This window comes from Tinamus guttatus, unplaced genomic scaffold, assembly GCF_059628265.1.
Source record: "Tinamus guttatus ecotype Peru unplaced genomic scaffold, ASM5962826v1 Tinamus_guttatus_pri_ptg000710l, whole genome shotgun sequence".
Classification (NCBI taxonomy): domain Eukaryota; kingdom Metazoa; phylum Chordata; class Aves; order Tinamiformes; family Tinamidae; genus Tinamus; species Tinamus guttatus.
The window spans coordinates 1393394-1411903 of record NW_028289244.1 but is presented as its reverse complement, the minus strand read 5'-3'; the positions used below and the strand labels follow the sequence as shown (position 1 = coordinate 1411903).

The window sequence follows — 18510 nt, the reverse complement described above, 5'->3', positions numbered from 1 at the left end:
TCTGGAGAGGTCTGGATTATTTAGATCTGAACATAAAATCTTCCAAGCCAGAAGGGCGAAAAAAAAAAAAGAGAGAAGAAAGTCCAGCCAGCACAACTGTAAATCACATGAGTCATATTCATATGCTATAGGTTAGCAATGTTTCCAAAACAAATTCACATGCGGTGGTAAAAGTGGGCAAGAGAAGTATGATACTTCGGAATGGGGGTGGAATTATTTCATTAGGAATAACTTTGCAGCCTATCAAAGTCCCGCATGCAATGAAGTCCTGCTGCTCTAACTTGAAGAGTCCCCATGCAGGTGCTCCTGGACTGTTTTACTCAGAAGTACAGCAGATTTCCTGCTCAGTATTTCAGAAGAGAGCAAATTGTTCCAAAAGGACCTCATAGGTGCAAGGGCTGATGAATCTTGAAGAGAGTTATCCGGAGCCACCTCACGGAGGGGCGGACAGAGCCGGGGAAGCCGCAGCCGCCGGCCGGTCCCTCTCGCCCTGCGTTGGGACCTGCCCCGTGTCGCACATGAGGGGCAGCCGGTCCCCAGGGAGCTGCCTCCAGTGCGGACGGGGAGGGATCTCCTGCATCATGAGCAACTCTGCAGGTCCCCACGGCCATCGGGCAGCGCTGGGATCCCCCCGAGCGATGGACAAGGGCTCCCAAGAGAGCGCGGCGCATCGCGGAGCGCTGAGGCGGCGGGAGGCGGCAGCAGGGCCCTGCCGAGCGCGGAGCACTTCAAAGGCACGCGGGGAACGGCTGCGTCAGCAGGAGCCAGGCCCCGCTCCCGCCTGCGGACCTGGCCCGCCGAGCTGTGCAGAACCTGTCTCTCCATCCCGCCCCGAACGCGCTGAATTCCTGCTGCAGGAACATGTGCTTGGCTCCGAGACGGCTCCCCACGCCCAGCCCGGCGAGGCTGCCAAGCCACCCAGGATTCCCTCGGCCGGATAAAAGCTGTTCTTAAAGGCGCACAAGGAATGTCCGACAGCACTTTGCACCCACACTTTGTCCAAGGTAAGAGAAGACGGTTGCCAACACACGCAATTTTACAGCGCTTAAAGAGGAAAAATGGCTTTTTCTAGAATCTGTTACAGACACAGCTGTACCACAGCTTAGATACTTCAAAGAGCAAAACAAAACACAACATGCATTTCTGCCTTTAAAAACAAAGGTAATATGCTAATATTACCATGCTAATAACTTCATCACTCGGCTGGCATTTGAGCCCAGCGCCAGGTAGGACGTTCCCGGGAAGGCAGCTACAGGGCGGGAGCTGCCTCCCCATTTTCCCTGTTCCAAAGAGCTGGTTCTTTTCCTTCCGCACTTTCATCAGAGAAAGTGCCAAGCAGGAAACAAGGCTGGAAACCAACTGCAGCAGAATCAAACATCGACTTTGTAGTAGGCTAAGAGTTTTAACCTGCTCTTGGACAATTCCTCCGTATTAACCTTATTTTAACGGGGAGATTCCGGTGAAGCGAGGTGCAATAGCTCCTGGCATAGCAGGCCGTGCGGAGCCGGCCTCGCTGCGGCCGCTCCTGCGGCTGGCGTGCCGGGATTCCGGAGGCACGGAGCCTGAATGCACCTTTCACGGAGCGGCCGGCGGCCTCAATGCCGGCTCTGTCGCAGCCGCGCGCAGGAAACGTTACTCAGCTTCGTTTATGGGGCCCTTCCTGTTACTTCACTGACGGGCGCAATCTGCCCCGTTTCCTTTAGTCCTCGTTGAAGGCCAATTGTAAAAATAGTCCTCCCAAATTCCTTCCTGATAATGTAATAGTAGAAATAAAAATACAGAGGCAGGCTCGTTGGAATTCTCTGATCCACACTGTGGATATCCAGATCTGTCTGGAGCAGCCTAAGAAGCCCTAGCGATGCTGCTTGGAGCAGCCTGCCCCACGTCCTGCCCCACGAGTCTGCCAGAGCAGCCAGCTGGGGCTAAACACGTGGCAGATAGATAACATTATCTCTTACTGAAAGGAAGGCGATGGGATGAACCAGAAATTAACTCCTTTACATCTCAATCTTCTCCCCCTGGTCAATGGCATTAACATAAAGAAGCATAAAGGGCACCACGGCGTTAGCACTTGACATTAATAAAAGCAGAAGAAGTGCACAAGAGCAGCATGTCACAGCTAGAGAGCAGACAGTAACAGTTTCCTTAAAAACATTCTCCTTTTTTATCTGGAGGCCATTTTTTCTAAAGCACATTTAAATACAAGCATTGGGGCAATATCAAGGAGAAGAATAGATGGATTAGCAGTTCAGATCAGTGAAAATACTCCCAAGAGGATCTTGCAAAGAACAACACGGTCTAAATAGCACTAATAAGGAATGAAGGAAGTAGCGTTATGCCCTACAACTCAAAAATAGGAAATAATTTGACTTTTTCAATCTGTGGTATTAAAGCACCTCTTATACTAGCAGTAAATTCCAGCATGGTCTTAAATTGCTGCCGGAGACTCCACCCAACAGCATTTGTGCAAAATAAACTGGTTCAGCCACTTCAAAGATATATTCCATTATCGAGGAAAGAGAACAGGAACACTAATATCTACAGCAGATATATTAAGAGAAATACATCCTGTGATTATAAGATATCAGCACAAAGAACAAAACCCCAAAAAGCAGTGTTAAATCCCTCACGTGTTTCTCTCCCAGTAAGTGCCCACCTCTGCTCATTTCTATGAGGGAAAAGTAAACTACATCACCAAACTAATGCAGCAGCTACCTACACAGCTGCTGCTGCCTACGTAGGGCACCCAGATGAGTATTACTCAGGAATATTTTCAGCACGTACTTCCATTTTCTTTCACATATGACTGATTTTCACGTGTTATTTGGAGAACACGAGAGTTCCCGGATTCTGCACTGCACTTTTGGACGTAAGGGCAGATATCATGTCTATTCTCACATTTCTTAAGTACTAAAAATGACTTTTAAAAAGATCTGCAAGCAAAAATTAAGAAAACAAGACGGAAATATGAAGGTTAGCTAGCCTGAATCTGCTGGTTAGTACTAGCAACAGCACAAACACAAACTATGTTCTTGTCTGAATAATGCCTAACTTTATATTTATCTGTACAGGTGACTTTTAACTGAGGAAACATCAGCCTACTTTATATATTATCTTAATACAGCAGAAAAACAAAAACGGGATTTCGTTTTATGCTTTTGCAAATCAAGGAAGCAATTGACAACATCAGTTAACAAGCGCATAGCCAAAAAATAGGAAGCCTCAATCTGCCTTTTGTTTTTCAGACTGCCAGAAGCTATTTTTACAGGTTCGGCATTATTTTTCCTGAGAAGTTCCACATCTCTAAACAGGGTTAATGCACCGTGCCTCTGCCTTAATGCAGTTCCTTCTAACACACACATGGTTGCAAGCATAGACTTAAGAATTCCATTTCACCCCAAGGAATAGAAGTCTCCATAATAAAAGCAGAAAAATAAAACAGATCTGGTTTAAGAACAGAGGCCCTGGGCCCACTATTACAGTTTATTTATAGACTGAAAGTACTACCATTCGGCAAAGTATTCTTGAAAATAAAAAAGCAAAACATTTATACTGGAAAATAAAACAAAAGTTTTGTTTACTCACCAATAGCTCCCCACACCCAACACAGATAAACACCTTCTACCCAAGCACCCTGGACTATGTTGATATAAAATTTTGGTAAAGGAAAAGCATTTGGAGGAATGAGAGAGGGAAATTTTTAAATTATTTTTACTGCTGTTTCATCACACTGAGTCAGCATTTCTGGAGCTCCATCTTGGCCAGAGAACTTCCTTTGGAAAAGCTGATTTTGCAAAGAGAATACCAAGGGCCCTAAACTGGAGAGCCAAGAACATTAAACCTCGTTTATTCAAAGTGAGCAGCTTATAGAGAGTTCTGAATATCTGAAGCGCAGTTCAGTCTTTATCCTGGTTCAGCACAACAGTATAGTTAGGAAAAAAAATCTTTAAGTAAAACATTACCATAAAGCTCCCAGACACTCATTATTGAGTTTTAAAATATATTTCTGACTTAAAGATTAATACTGGAAAGCCATAAAGAAGCAGTCTTGAAGACAGTGAGGTGCCAGAATTCAAGAGCATGGGTAGTTCACCATATCCTAAGGTGACCACACGGGTAGCTGCTGTGGAAGAGCAGGACTTGGCATGGAAGGGCTTTCACCAGGAGACTGAAGACCCCACGAGCAGCACCATGATCCAAAGCTCCTGAAGAGCCCCCTGAAGTCAACAAGTTGAACTGTTGAAATCAGCAAGTGTCTGGTCGCTTACGCAAAGCGCTACAAGAATAAACCTGAAAGAGCAAATTAGCAGCTTCAGACACAGAAAAAGGGGGAGACGGGTGCTCAGGGGCTCGCTAGGGCGCTCGTGCGAGTGCTTGGGGCTGTTCGGCCCCGTCCTGCCCTCCGGACAAGCTGCTCCCTGATGAACAACAAGACAGTCCTGATGAACAGCACGTGGGGACAGGTGAGACGCGGAACCGCTGCCCAGCGCCCACAGACCCACGTCACAGCACAGCCCCACCGGGAACGCGGGCCACCCGCCAAGGTACAGGGACAAGATAACATTGAAGCCTCCTCTCCAATCAACCATGGCATCCTCATCCCAGAGAGCAAAAACTTCCAAGGCTGTAATTACTTACACGTACAAGCCCCAGATAAGCCGCATTCAACTCTGTCATTCCTCTGAAACCATAATCAACACTAATTTGCACTGCAATACCCCACGGATTTCTGCAGTTCCTCGCTCTTTCACTATTACTCAACTATATCCTACATAGAGATACAATAGGTCTCTTAAAAGAAAAAAAAAAAAACCCACCACACACACAAACTCAATGCAAGTCCCAAATCCAAGTTTCTAAAAAACAATGCAATGCATTAATTGAAGAAACAGACTTTTGACTCATCAGCTCACGTTGGGGGAAGACACACGTAGCCCGTGATGAAAGCGGAGTCTGGAAGGCAGAGCAGAACGCTGCAACAAGGAGATTGCAACACAGCGACCTCCGGACAGCAGTGCCTGCGCCAACGGAGGTGGGGGACACACACACCAGGCTCTCCTCCTTTGATTTCAGCCCAGAAGCAGCAGGAAGATTCAATATTGCAATTCAGATACTTTATGTGGCTCTGCTATTGGTTCTCCTGAAAAAAAATGGCGCATTTATAATGTGTGGGAATCTCATCCAAACTCCTCGCGGCTGAAGCCCACCCAAGTGCACTCTGGACAAGCGCAAGGCAGCCTGGCAGAACTACTACCTGCAGTTCTCCTGTTCTGCATAAGCATTCATTACTGGTAAAACTGTATAATTATTTCAGATAAAAATAAAGACATGCTTGACTAGAGCTTAGGAAAACAAAGCATCATCATCACTGTCATTATTAAAAGCTGAACTCTGACCTCCGAATTCTACATACTCCAATTTGCAGGAGGAGGGACTAAGCTAGGCACAGAGGAATCTTCAGCTTTTCTTAAAAAATCCTCCTGGCTAGGCAGCATCACACTGCCCAGGCTGTTACCTGTGGATCCACTACACCACATAACCCCCTTTTTGGCTAACGTGTGCAGGAAATCATGCGCATCCCAAGCGGGAGCTCCACCCAGGATAACCCGTGACACTCGGGTCAGGCCGGCACAGCAGGCTAGCACAGACTTGCAAGCCGAGAAGTTCTTCCTAACAACCCCACTAGCTGTGCTATGCCTCTTGATTTCTGAAATAAGACTGTTAGGTAGGAAGGGCCACGTGTCTTTCCTTTGGGCATATGATTTAACACCAAAATTTTGACTAGGGAAGGGATCTCTGTCGTGAGGAATCAATTGGGACAAAGAAATAGGACCGAGATCCCAGCACACAGCTGAAACTGCCTGACAACCCATTGCCAAGCCAAAGCGCCAGCCCACTGCAGCCCATCCTCAGTGTCATGTTTTGTTGCCTCCTCCTCAGAACCACCATTGTCAGGGACCTGGTGAGCTTGGTAAACAGGCAGAAAAAACACTCAGCAAAAGCAAATAACTCTCCATGGTGGTAAACAGGAGACCTGGCTGCTACAGAACCGGACAGAAAGGCCCTTTCTGAAGCAGGAGACCATCAAGGCTGGTCAGCACATTTTCAAACCTCAACCAGCCATCTCGTTAAGTCACATATAATGGTATCGAGAGAAGAAGAGTTTTCTGAAAGAAGCACTACAGAGTTGTTTAACAAATCAGGAGTTAACACAGGACAACCAATTTCCTTCCTACTTCAAATGGGAAACAGGAATAGAAACCTCCATCAACAACAGGCTGGAAGGACCACTTCTACTTTGCACAGCCTACAGTAGGGGCAGTGGTTCGCTCAGTTTGGCGGTGTTACGTGGAGCCCTGAAAACACAGACTAAGCGAAACTAGACTTAAGAATATCCCTGTTGCATAAGCCACAATATCCAGTAGTCACTGGCAAGCACAGCTCCGACGGAAGGGTGAAAAACCTTCTCAGAGTCAGTGTTCAGCAACATAAGCAAATCCACGACCTCTCAACACTAAGTTCACAACACAGTTTAGGAAGGGAGGTTTCGTTCTCCAGCTCTTCCAAATACAAATTGTCGTGGTGAAAAATATTAAGACACTCCGGGAACTATACATTAGCTATACAATCCAAATAAACTTTTCTCTTTTTGTAGGAATTCTTATTTGGCTAGAGTAACATCTTTGGCTGCATGTACCTGCAACACAATGCAAGAATTCTTCTCCAGACCAAAAGAACCAACTCTGGAGGTTCATTATTAATCAGTCTTTGGAGGAATGCACTGCTTAAATGTCAATGCTTTAATCAAGCACAGAAAGATTAAAAAGAGAGAAGCCCTCAAGGCAGTCAATTTTTCTCCCATTCTGGAAGGATTTGCTAGACTCTTTTAACATGCTAAAAAGATAACCAATAATTAGCAGAGCTAAGGAACCTAGAGAAACCAGATGCGGAATGCTAAATAATTTGTGCAAACTTCCCTGAACTAAGGGTATTTCCAAAATACTCTCTTAAAAATCATCAAAAGGGGAAGAAGGGTGTATCACAGTTTCATCTAACAAAGGAAAAACCTCTATATTCTCAGCCTGAGGGCACTGGAACAAGAAGACCTCCTAGTTTTAGACACAGCTTGTCTGGCAGTCCCTAGAGCAGCACAACTGATTTTATGGCAGCAGCAGGTCTCTAAGAAAAAGCAGAGCTCCCGACACCTCACAGCTCTGTCCTCAACTTCTTTCCCAATGAAAACATAAGTTTTTGCATGTGCTTAAGAAAAAAAAAAAGTCTGCACACTAGAGTCCATGCAGGATGGACATGGGGCATGTTCCTCCAGAACATGCAGCTTCCTGACATGGACAAAACCACTGCAAGAACAAGAGGCTGGTTCCCACCTGAACATTTCCAGCCCTTTACACTCTTGGGATGGGAATAAGGACACCTGACACAAAGTCTTGCCAGACAGGGGCATCCGAAGGGACCATGCCAGAAATGTCACCATAGTCAGACAAGCGCTTGAAGATCCAGCCTTCTCATCCGCAGGAACAGCACACGTGGAAGCTTATTAGGACTGAGCCATCGGCATGGTCTTTATTTGTGCTACAAACAGATGCCCAGTTGCCCTTATTCAAAGGGGTAACACTTGTTTTGACAAAACTACTTCTGTTATGGAAAGACTCCTCTAAATCTCGCACCAAGTTTTGGTACACTGCTTGAAGAGTTCTCCTTTTAAGGGTATTTTTATTACGACTCTTACTCAGTGGATTATTTTAGGGCTTTAATACTATTTTTTTTTTTGAGGAATTAAACACCTACACATCTTGACTGCCTGCCCTCCACCTTCAAATCCCTTGGCAGTTTTGGAGAACCAAAGCAAAACAGAACTGTATTTTTCTTCTATTTAGCAACTTTACTGAACGCCAATGGGACTGGAAGTTCTCCACCTCCTTCCACACCCTTTTCTCGCCCTTCTTTACTATTCTAATATCTCTAAGGAATTCTTATTCTAAGGCTAATAACGAGGCACTGGAGTCGTCCTTTAGCTCAAATGAACAGCTCTGGAGAACACACCCTTACATAGTAAGAAGTCCCTGAAATTCATTGTTTGAAAATTGGATAATACGACAGGAAACAAATGCATGTGTTTTCATATTACATTCAAAAGTTGAGTTTTATTCATCACAGAAAACATTCAGTTAAATTATTGCTGCACAGATGTAACTAAGTGCATGACCCCACAGCATGGAGAAAGATGTATATTAAGGGAAATAGGTTCCAATAAAGAGTTCCAGGCCTCAATGCTAATTTCTGGTTTGACTCTCAGAGCTGTCACTTACAGCTGTCATTAAAATGAAAAACCAGTTTTTCCAGGAACGGTTAAGTGGAAACATGGATAGGAAAAGTCATCTTAGAGCAACCCTACTCTGTGTGCTCCCTGGAAGATCATCAAGAAACACAGTCATCTTGATTCTCTCCTTTAGCAGTGTTCAAGGTTCACACGAGTAGAAACCTTGGTATCTGCCAAGAAGAATCAGAGCTTCATCCTTGAAAGTCCCACGTCCTGGATTAGCTGGTCACCACTTTGACCTGACTGCAAAACAGGCGAGAGTGACACCGTGGTCACTGGCCAACTGCTGACAACACCGGTGTCACCACAGTGACCGAGGGCCAGGATGTCTGGAATTGTTCAGGAGCATCAAAGTCATCGTCAGTGGTGACAATGTTCAAAAAAAACCTGTTATTTTTCAACCTTGCACAGCCTAAGCTTACAGCTTACAGCTCCCCTGCTCCTGCTCGCCTTTGGGACAAGGGCAGACGAGCGAGTTCTCCAAGTGAGGAGCTGGATCACAGAACCGAACTCAGTGCTGCTGGCTGGAGCTAGGCTGCAGCACTGAGCCTTAGAGCGATGCTTTCTGAAGCAAGGTGGAGAAGAGAGCACTAACGGATGGTAAACAAGGGGAAATTCAGAGTCCTGACATATGAGAGTAATTTCATAGTAGGACTAAGAAATTCTGATTAAGTATTCACACCCACACCCATTTCTCAAATTCCTTTAACAACCAACATGGAATAAACAGCCACCACACAAGTGGCACAGCCGCAGAAGTTATTCTACCAACTACTGCAGTTCACTCTCTGCATGCAAGCAAAGGGAACAAAAACCTTCAACATATATTAAGATTTTCCTAATTTTTTTTTTAAACTTATATGTATAAAAATACATAGAAATCACACCAGCAATTTTCTTCCACATGAGACTTCCATAGAAGAATGTCTCACGGGAGAATTTCCTTTAAAAGCCATGTTTTATACACATACACCTTTCAGAAAAGGTACTTGAAGAGTGATGCATGTAAAGCACATAACAGATACCCGTACGCACACACAGCAATCAGAGTGAATGATAACACCACACAAATTATAAAGCCCAAACGGTTTGGCTACTGCATCTATCGTGGCCAGGTTTCCTTGAAGGGAGCCTCAGCAAGCAGGAGCAGAACAAGATGAGGCAACAGCCTTGGGTATTTCTGGGCAAGTACACAGACAACAGAAAGACCGTATTTGCATTGTACTTGATTAGGACGTCCAGAATTTCATCATATTTTAAATGCAAGAAGTGCTCAAAGCCCTGAGATCAGCCAGTATGCAAGAGTGTGTGTTAGTAGTTTTTATTAGCAGCATTTCTCAAGCTCGCTGACGCTCAGAACAGCCATTCTGTCAAATCTAGATGTAATGGAGCATTCTTTTCTTCAGGTAAGACAGACTTACCTGAAGTGTTTTGAAACAGAAGCAGTCTAAGTTAATAAAAAAGAAAAGGCAAGTAAATGGATCGAGTATCTTCATTCACTTGCATCCCGTAACAGACCGGCATTCTTACTCACCACTTCATTTCAATGAATTGGAATGGGGAATGGCATCGAGCAGACAAACGAGCCTGGAGCTTCTCACCGTGTCCTGTGCGACCCAGTGACTCACCAAGGACGGCGGCCGAGCCTTGAGCAAACACGGGCGGCGCAGGAGCCGCCGCGCAGGGCTGGCCGTGCCTGTCCGCGGAGCCGAGCCACGTTTCTCCAAGGAATCGGCATTAGCCAGGACAGAGGAGCAGCACGCGGAGGAGCCCAGCACCAAGCGGCAAACCTGGCAGCTAGAATCAGCTGCCTCGGCGCAGGCTGAAATGGCTAGATGGGGAGAGAAACGGAATAAACACACAAAGTGGAGCTGTAGATAAAAGAAGCTGCTTTGGAAAGCAGTGTTGATGGCAGCCACAGGCAGTTCTCACACATGGCACCAGACCAGGACTGAGACGGAACTTGGAACAAGCAACACGACGCCTGGAAATAAGCGCTGAGGATCCAGGCACCAGGGGAGGGTCTTGAACAGACCCCAGTCACCAAAGCATCGGTGCCCCTGACAGCCACAGCCAGGGCACAAGGAGCTCCGAGCGTGTTCCCCAGCCACCAGGGCTTCCTCAGGTGGTAATAAAGAATTTACACTCTAATTCACTTTTCTGAGTTTATATTACAAGTCTGCTTTCTTTGGCATTTCACCCAAACTGAAAGGCCAAAATAAAGTGGCCAGTTTTATTCTGGTTCACACCTTTATGTAAAAATAGATTTGATTTGTAACACTGTTTATAATGTATCTAGATTTTTAAAAAATGAGAACTTGCAACCCTACTTCAGGGAACTTTAAGAGTCATAATGTCTCTGAGGTTTTTTTTCCTTCTATGTGATTGCCCATAAAATAAGTTAATATAGAAACTGCTACTAAAAACAAAACTCAACCACTTAGCAACAATCACATTATTTACTTGCTTAATACCAAATTCCTTGAACAAAAAAGCTTTGTTAGACAAACTGAAAATTTAAGAAGTATCTATTTATCAGTGACACTTCAGTAAAGCCACTCTATGTACCCACAGCTAAAACGGTACCCTGAAATCCAACTTGTTTGCTTAGAACCTCAACTCTATATTTGACAGAACTTAACAGGCCTTAACTGTTGAGAAAGATGGAAAAAATATTTATTTCTGTGCAGCACTGGCGAAGTTTCCTTGCAGGTATTCCAGACAGACAACAGCTGCAGAACAGCCATAAGGCTTCCTCTGTGAGCACTGCACCCCGTCCAAGACTCAACACAACATTATTTGTGTCTCCGCGTCATAAATAATCAGCAGACCAATATGTGGAACATTCTCAGTCTCGCTACTGGAAAAACAAAAACAAGCTAAAAAATTACATGTATTAATACTGGGTTAAAAATTGGTAGGTGTTTAAATACCATAATTTGGTTCATTTGAAACAACAGACAGGTTTTTTTTAAACTTATTAATGGCTTATTTCAGTTTCAGGACACGCATTTGCTTAAGTTGCAACCATATAATCCGGACTATTGGGTAGACTGTTAAGAGTACTTCTGACAAAGAAGCAGGCAAGCAAATTGTATGTCACAAGTAAGACTAGGCATGGGTGACAAAACTGAAGAAAAACAGCAGAATTACACTGACTTTGCACTCTTTGTGAATTCATTGAAGTTGGTACTGTATCAACCACAGACTAATACAGCAAAAGAAGGTTAGTTTTAGTTATCCAAAATTGAAATTTGTCCCTCCTCACCCTGGGGCAGGGACATTATGTAACCTTCACTGGGGACCAAGGGCAGCCCTACGTCCATTAGTCTCCATTTACACGTGTGGAAAAGGGGATGGAGAAGTATTTAGCAGAAAGCATCGTTCTCAACCACCTCACAAAACAAGATGCAAAAGAGTTTATCAAAATAGAGTTACCAAAAGATAAGTTTAGGGAGTCAGCATAACAGCTTGCAAGCTTAGCTTTTTTACTATTATTATTATTACAGGAAAAGCAAAGAGCTAATTGAGATGAAGACTCACAAATCTAAGTAGTACTTAAAAAAAAAAAAAAAAAAAAAGAAATACACAAGAAAAGATACAGAAATAATGTAGACATGAAGATACACTTAAAATAAATCAAGCTGACAAGCCTAGATGTTTGTTTATGCCTTAGACAGACACTGAGAGACTACAGAAGCTACTGGAAGGAGGACAAGACTGGAGCACATGCACTGGGTAGAGCTGCAGCTACCCAACAGTTTTGCTAATAAAATAGCTTATTTTTCTGGGTTTGGTCTTCAAACCATAATTAAAATTGTATCTGTGGCCTTCATAAGGCTGCTTGTGAAGTATTCATTATTATAGTACAAGGCTTTATGCTCTTGTAACTGTAAATAATAATTGCTGTCATACGAATAAAGGCAATCGCATATGGCACAGACCAGCCCTGCCAGGAATTTATTAGCAGTAAATTGCAAGGCTATCAGCATGCATTAGCAAACACTTTCTTAACCCAGCGATAACCAACACACCAACATGAAAGGTTCCTTCCGAGTCCCACCTACTTAAGTGTTGTTAAATAAATCTGAACGAGCACAATCCCTGAAGGAAAATAACCCCCGGCCTTCAAGCCACGTTGGCCACAAAACACTTTGTGCCACAGTGAGCAGATGACTTAAAGATCAATATTAAACATAGGATGTTTTGGGATCACACCTGCCCCTGCACACCTGCATGGGGACGGGAAGGGGGGCTCTACAAAACTGGTCCATCCTTTGCTTCAAAGTTGGAGCTCAGGTGACAAAGTTTAGGAAGAGCCAGGTATAAGAGAACATGTCACTAAGCAAAAAGTGGGAAGGCAACCGCAAGGCAGAGGGTGGGGAGCAGAAGATTGTGTCAGGAGCTAGGTTTCCATCAATACTTTCCCCGTTTTGGAGGCCCACATCAATCACACACCAGTGTCTGCTATCTCATTTAATCCAAATCTTGGTTTGAAGATAATTGCAAACACCTAGTTTTTGAAAGGACTCTACAACTGTAATTGTGTTACACAGCTCTTCAACAGCACATTACATTAGCACTGCTAAGAGCTCAGGGTGAAGGGCAGAAATGAGGGGTTTTAGCAGAGGCTAATCCTGCTTCACCTACTGAGTTTACAGAAAATTATTAAAAGGATGAAAAAAACGTTCAAAATACCAGTTATTTCTGGAAACAAGAAGCAGATGTTCTCCTCTGTTTGGCTCAGCTGTGCTACAGTACAAAAGTGCCTTTGTTACACTGTCAGCAATAATTTATTTTATTTATTGCAGACATTTTTATAATGCCCATCACTGTAGTATCTGTGCATGATTTAGACTAATGCAGATATATTCCTCTACACATAAGCCATCAAGAAGCATCATACACACACTCCAAGTAGCAGACTTTTAGTACACAGTTGTGCAAATGAGTTTTGGGATTTTTTTTCTGCTGCCATAGTGAAAAGGGAACAGGAAGAACAGAAGGGGTTATTATTGCCAAAATCTGTTGAACCAACATTAATTGAGAATTACTGAAATAAATTGCATTATGAAGTTACAAAAATACAAGAGCTCATGGTATAAAAATAAATGTTGAGTCTTTGAAGTCCAGTAAAGGCAAAGCCACCGTGGAAGGAAACGCTGCCTATAACAAAGCCAGGAAGAATTTAGAGGAGATTACACTGGGAAAGGGGCCGCTAAAGCGGGAGAGCATTCTCAGGGAAGGAAAAAAGAGAGGAAAAGAGCCGGAATGCAGGAGGCAGCCTAATCATTGGCTATTCCACCCTATGGGGCACTGAGACATTCCCTTGCGCTCATTAAACCGGCCCCCAGCAGATTAACATGAGATAAGGAACCCGGGCTTCAAAAATTGAAGCCTTCAATGAGAGCACATACATGTTGCCCTCCCTTCCCACTGCTTGGGACATGCGATTTCCTTCTATTAAAATATTCTCTAATTTAACAGCCCTGCTTGTGACATGAGGAACGTGCGTGATGAGGTGCAAAGCGGGAAGCCAAAGCACTACAAGGAAGTCCATAAAAGCCATAATCTCACTTTAGCAGGAGTATCAGTGTAACCCTGCAATGCACATTCAGATATTTAATACTTTAGTTTGCACAGAGGTATTATTTATAAGTGAATAAGCATCAACTCCTGAAAAGTTTTCATCCATTTGAAGGGAAAGTCCATGGTTTCCACAACAGATTATTCCAACAAATGATCTCCTTAATATCCAACAGAACACTAACAAATTCTGCACCCTTAGGCTGAATCTTAAATATACACCCCTATACACATACACAGCATCAGAATACATATACACTATACATAACCTGACTATTATATACACATAGAAAATATAAATACACACAGTTTAAGGGTATATATCTGAGGAGATGTAAATTTATTTATGTTTGGCTTGAACATGAATTTATTGGAGCTGTCAGATCTTAAAAAGATAGTTTGTTGGCATAATCAAAACACACACACAATACCTAAATGCCCCGTGCATGCATAGGTTATATAATATGCACACACACAGTGCGTATATAGTGCACTAATACCCTACAGTATCAGACACAGTTCAGCAGATATCCGCTACACTATATATAATATATAAGCACTAGACATGCTGGAGCGGTAACGTCCCACACACGGGTTCTGTGACTAAGCATAGGAAGAGGTTTCTACAGGACAGGCTGCCTTGCATCACACATCTATACAATTTTATGAAATACCAGCGGGAGGGAAAGCGACCCAAAGGCTTTCCAGATTTGGGTTGTATCAAAGACATTTCTAACTAGAGTAGCTTAACAGCCACTACACAAAAACGTGTATCATTAAGTGTTAGCATTAACCTCCAGGAATTCATCAAAATAACCACCCCTGCCCCACTAAGAAATTACAGATTCTCATACATGAAGCATCTGAGCTACAACAACCACCAAAAAAAACTCAAGTGTCTACATGTCTAACATGCATAACTTATACACTTCAATAATTAACACACACTGGAATGTTACCACAGCTCTAGAAACTTGCTCTAGCAGATTTTACCAAACAAAGATATTTGTAGCACTGATAATTAATTTTTTTAGTTGAGCAGGCCATTGAGATAAAGCTCCAAAATAATTACAGAAATACTTTAGTATCTCCATGCAAGGTATCTTTGAACTGAGAAACTGAAATATGTCAAGAAAGAGTCCCAAAATAAGTGTTCTGTGTGTATGTATGCCTACATACCCATAGCACCACTCAAACTAAAACTGACATATGGATTATTTATGCAGATTATTATTTGCCTGTGAGTTTTTTTTCAGAGCCTGCTGCGCAGATGCCGGTTGTGAAGCACAAGACTGCGCTACTAATCAGCACGGCCCCAACCCTGTAATTTGTAGTACCCAGGTAAACTGCTCATGTCAACTGCAGGAGCAGGAATCATCACAAAGAGCTTCTGGTCATCATAAAATCACAGTTGGGGGTTCTAGATTTGGGGGGATGACAAAAGGAGCTGATAAAGTTCTTCTGAAAACGCAGTCCAAACTGAGGAGCAGCCGCCTGCAGGTGACATCCCTGTGCAAAGTGATGCTTAAGAGAGGGGTCGCCAGCTCACACACCCCGCAGAGACACCCAGAACTGGCATCTGGCCACCGCGGCTGCAATAAGCAGCTTCATTTAAATTTGCTTTTCCAACCTAGGTCTCAATTCCTACAGGAGGGAGGAGGAAAAATAAATAAATAAAATAAAATAAAAAAAAAGAAGGACTTGTCCTGAAATGAGGTCACTTTCTAAACATACAAAAAGCAAACACACCCCCAGAAAACAGAACTGATTTGACTGTAGTTATCCACTCCGGCACAGGCAGTAGAACAGAGGCCCCGTCCTGCTGAGCTCCAAGTACCTGTTTAACTTTGATCGTGAACGGTCTCACTGTTAAGCGCCTCTGCATGCTTGCCAAGAAAGGGCCAGAAGGAAACTCAGACTTCGTTAAATCATTTTTAAAGTTGCTATTAGTCTGATTAGCAGAGGATTGGTTTCTTCCCCACCATTAAGACATCCCTGGCAAACTCAAATTTGACATCAACCGTGATGTCACATCAGCGGGAATACACACAGCTCCACGTGAATCCACCAGCACAGTGCAGCCTGGGTGTAGATTGCAAAACTCAAGCATTTTAATGTTAAAATATACATTTTGTCTAGCATTGGCCAAAATGATGTGACAATACTAAAAAATTCCATAACAATTATTGGGGGGGGGGGGGGGGGGGGAAATGGGGACAGGGCAGGGTGGAAGACAGACATTAGACTGTAATATCTGACAAAAAACAAAGTTCTTAGATATTGCAACCCAAAGCAGGCTGTTCCCAAAGGTAAAATACACGACAGGAGCTCATGAGTGACGCTCCTGTGATCAGCTAGGTCGGCCCACACTGAATTGTGGCAGCAAAGCTGGATGCAAAGGCTGGCACTGAAGAGGAGGGGAAAAGAAAAGTCTGAAGCAAGAGAAGAATGGAAAAAATAAAAGAACGGAGGGAGCTTTCCTAGAGGCTGCCTCATCATTTATTTAAGGAAGCAGCGGCACGAAGGTATCGGATGTCCCAGCAGGGCTCAGCGCTGTCCCGGGACGGGCGCGTGGGTCTCGGGACGGTGCCGAAGGGGCACCGAGCCCCGAGCATCGCTCTGAATCCCGAATCTCGGCACCCCGGGGAGCAGCCCGGCAGGGCGTCCCCAGGGCCAGCAGAGGTGTCTCTGTCCCACAGGGACCAACCCAGGGCCCATCATTCCATGCCACTAATTCCCAAGCACGTAAAAAATCACGGAAAGGGAAACGAGCAGCAACACGAAGGCAAATGCGAGCAAAGCCCCCGCTCTGCTGGGAACACAAGTGCCCCCCTTGCCCAGCAGGTTAAGGTCAGCTCCACGGCGCTGCCGCTTCCAAAGCGCACGGCCCGCGACACCGGCCCGCAGGAAGGAAGTTAGGAAGGAGCAGGAAAGAGTTAACTGGAAAATATGTTTTATGGAAGCTCCCCAGCCCTGCACATTTTTACACTCCCACTCACCGGGAAAACGTCTCTTTATGAAGCCCGTAAAACATAATTAGCTTGGTTTTGTATAAATCTGCATCCGCGGCGCAGGTAAACGGAGCCTTTCAGCTCCCCAACTTGCTTTTCCCTCCCCTCTCCCAGGAGTTTTGCATCGCTGGAATATCTAAGTTTGCGCTTCCCAGCGACACGCGTCTCCTCCTTCCTACACTGGCCCGGGCGGCTCCGCGGAGCTCCAACTTCGCGGGATGGGAATAAGCAATAACTGGGAGAAAAATAAAAGGTAGAAAGTGCTGGGGGGGGGGGGGGGTTCCCCGCCTCGGACTCCCGTAGCCCCCCGGCCCAGCTCCCGCGGCGGGGAAGGGGGATCCGCGTTACCTCGGGGCTCCTCTCCGCGGGTTTCTTCCGCAGCGCCTGTTTGATCCTGGGATCCACGGGCGAGCTCATCCTCGCGCCCGGCGCGCGGCCCTCGTCGCGAAGCGGCTTCCAGGGGGCTGCGGGGCGCCGGGGCGCGCGCGGGAGGCCGCGGGGGACACGCGGGCTCAGAGGCGGCTCGCGGCGCGGGCGGCGCCGGCCGCCGCGCTCCTCCCGCCGCCGCCGCCGCCGCTCGCCATGGCGCGGCCCCGCCGAGAGGAGCAGCCCCGCGCGGGCCGCGGGGAAGTTACCAGCCGCCGCGCGCCTCCCTGCGCCCGCCCCGCCCGCGCAAAGCCACGCGGGCGGGCGGAGAGTTCCGCGCGGCGGCGCCGCTCCGCCGCGCGCCCCGAGCCGCACGCGGACGCCTCCTTAGGCCGCCTCCTTAGGCCGCCTCCTTAGGGCCGCCAACCCGGCCGCGGCTGCGGCCCGCCCGCCCGCGCTGGCCCACGGCAAAACAGCCCCTAACAGAAAAGGCCGCGAGCGGGCCCTTTAACCCAGAGGATCAGCCAGCAGGGTGAGGGGGAGGAAGAGGGGCGGGGGCGTGGCTTCAGTAAGCCACGCCTCCCTCAGGGTGGGGAGGGGGCCGGCGCGCGCAGGCGCGGAGGGAGGGGGCGTTGGGGCGGGCTGTGCGCATGCGCGGGGCGGGGGGGCGCGCGGGGGCGCGCGGGGGCGCGCGGGGGCGGCCGCGCTGAGGCGGGTCTCGCGCGACCCTCTGAGGCAGCGGCGGCCTCGGCCTCGCGTCCCGCTCCGTGTCCGGCCCCGGGGCCCAAACCGGCCGCCCTCCCCTCACGTTGCCTCCGAGGGGACGTGCTTCCCCCCGACATGGCGGTTTACTCGGGCAGGGATTGCATTCCGCATGACACCATCCATTGGCATGCGGTTTCCTAACAGTCACACCTATATTTTGAGTGGCTTTTTTTTTTTTTTCTCCCCCTCACAGTTTGTAAACTATGTGTTGTCTTTGGGCCTGTAGCTCGAGGGTGCGAGGCGCTGGCACGTTGGCGTAGGGTACCGGCATGGAGGACAGCGGGCACTGGGATGTCACCCAGCGATGTGACAGTAAAGCCTGGCCCTGGCCCGGGCACTGCTCAGCGCGGCCCAGCTATGCAGAGCATGCAGCTGCGGGCCAGGAGACCGTCCCGACCAAATTTGGAGTTCAAACCTTCAGCAAAACAGCAGTGCTGCGACGCA

The 18510-nt window shown here is 46.4% G+C and overlaps 1 protein-coding gene across 2 annotated transcripts in view; it reads right to left on the bottom strand.

Moving 5' to 3' along the window:
• Nucleotides 1–17401, bottom strand: part of RAPGEF6 (Rap guanine nucleotide exchange factor 6) — an 82262-nt gene extending 64861 nt beyond the window's left edge. For both annotated transcript variants that reach the window (XM_088536921.1, XM_088536922.1), the window contains exon 1: nucleotides 17284–17401. In XM_088536921.1, the coding sequence (XP_088393047.1) occupies nucleotides 17284–17352 (69 nt within the window). In that variant the 5' untranslated portion in view covers nucleotides 17353–17401. The remainder of the gene's footprint in view (nucleotides 1–17283) is intronic.
• Nucleotides 17402–18510: the final 1109 nt, after the last annotated feature.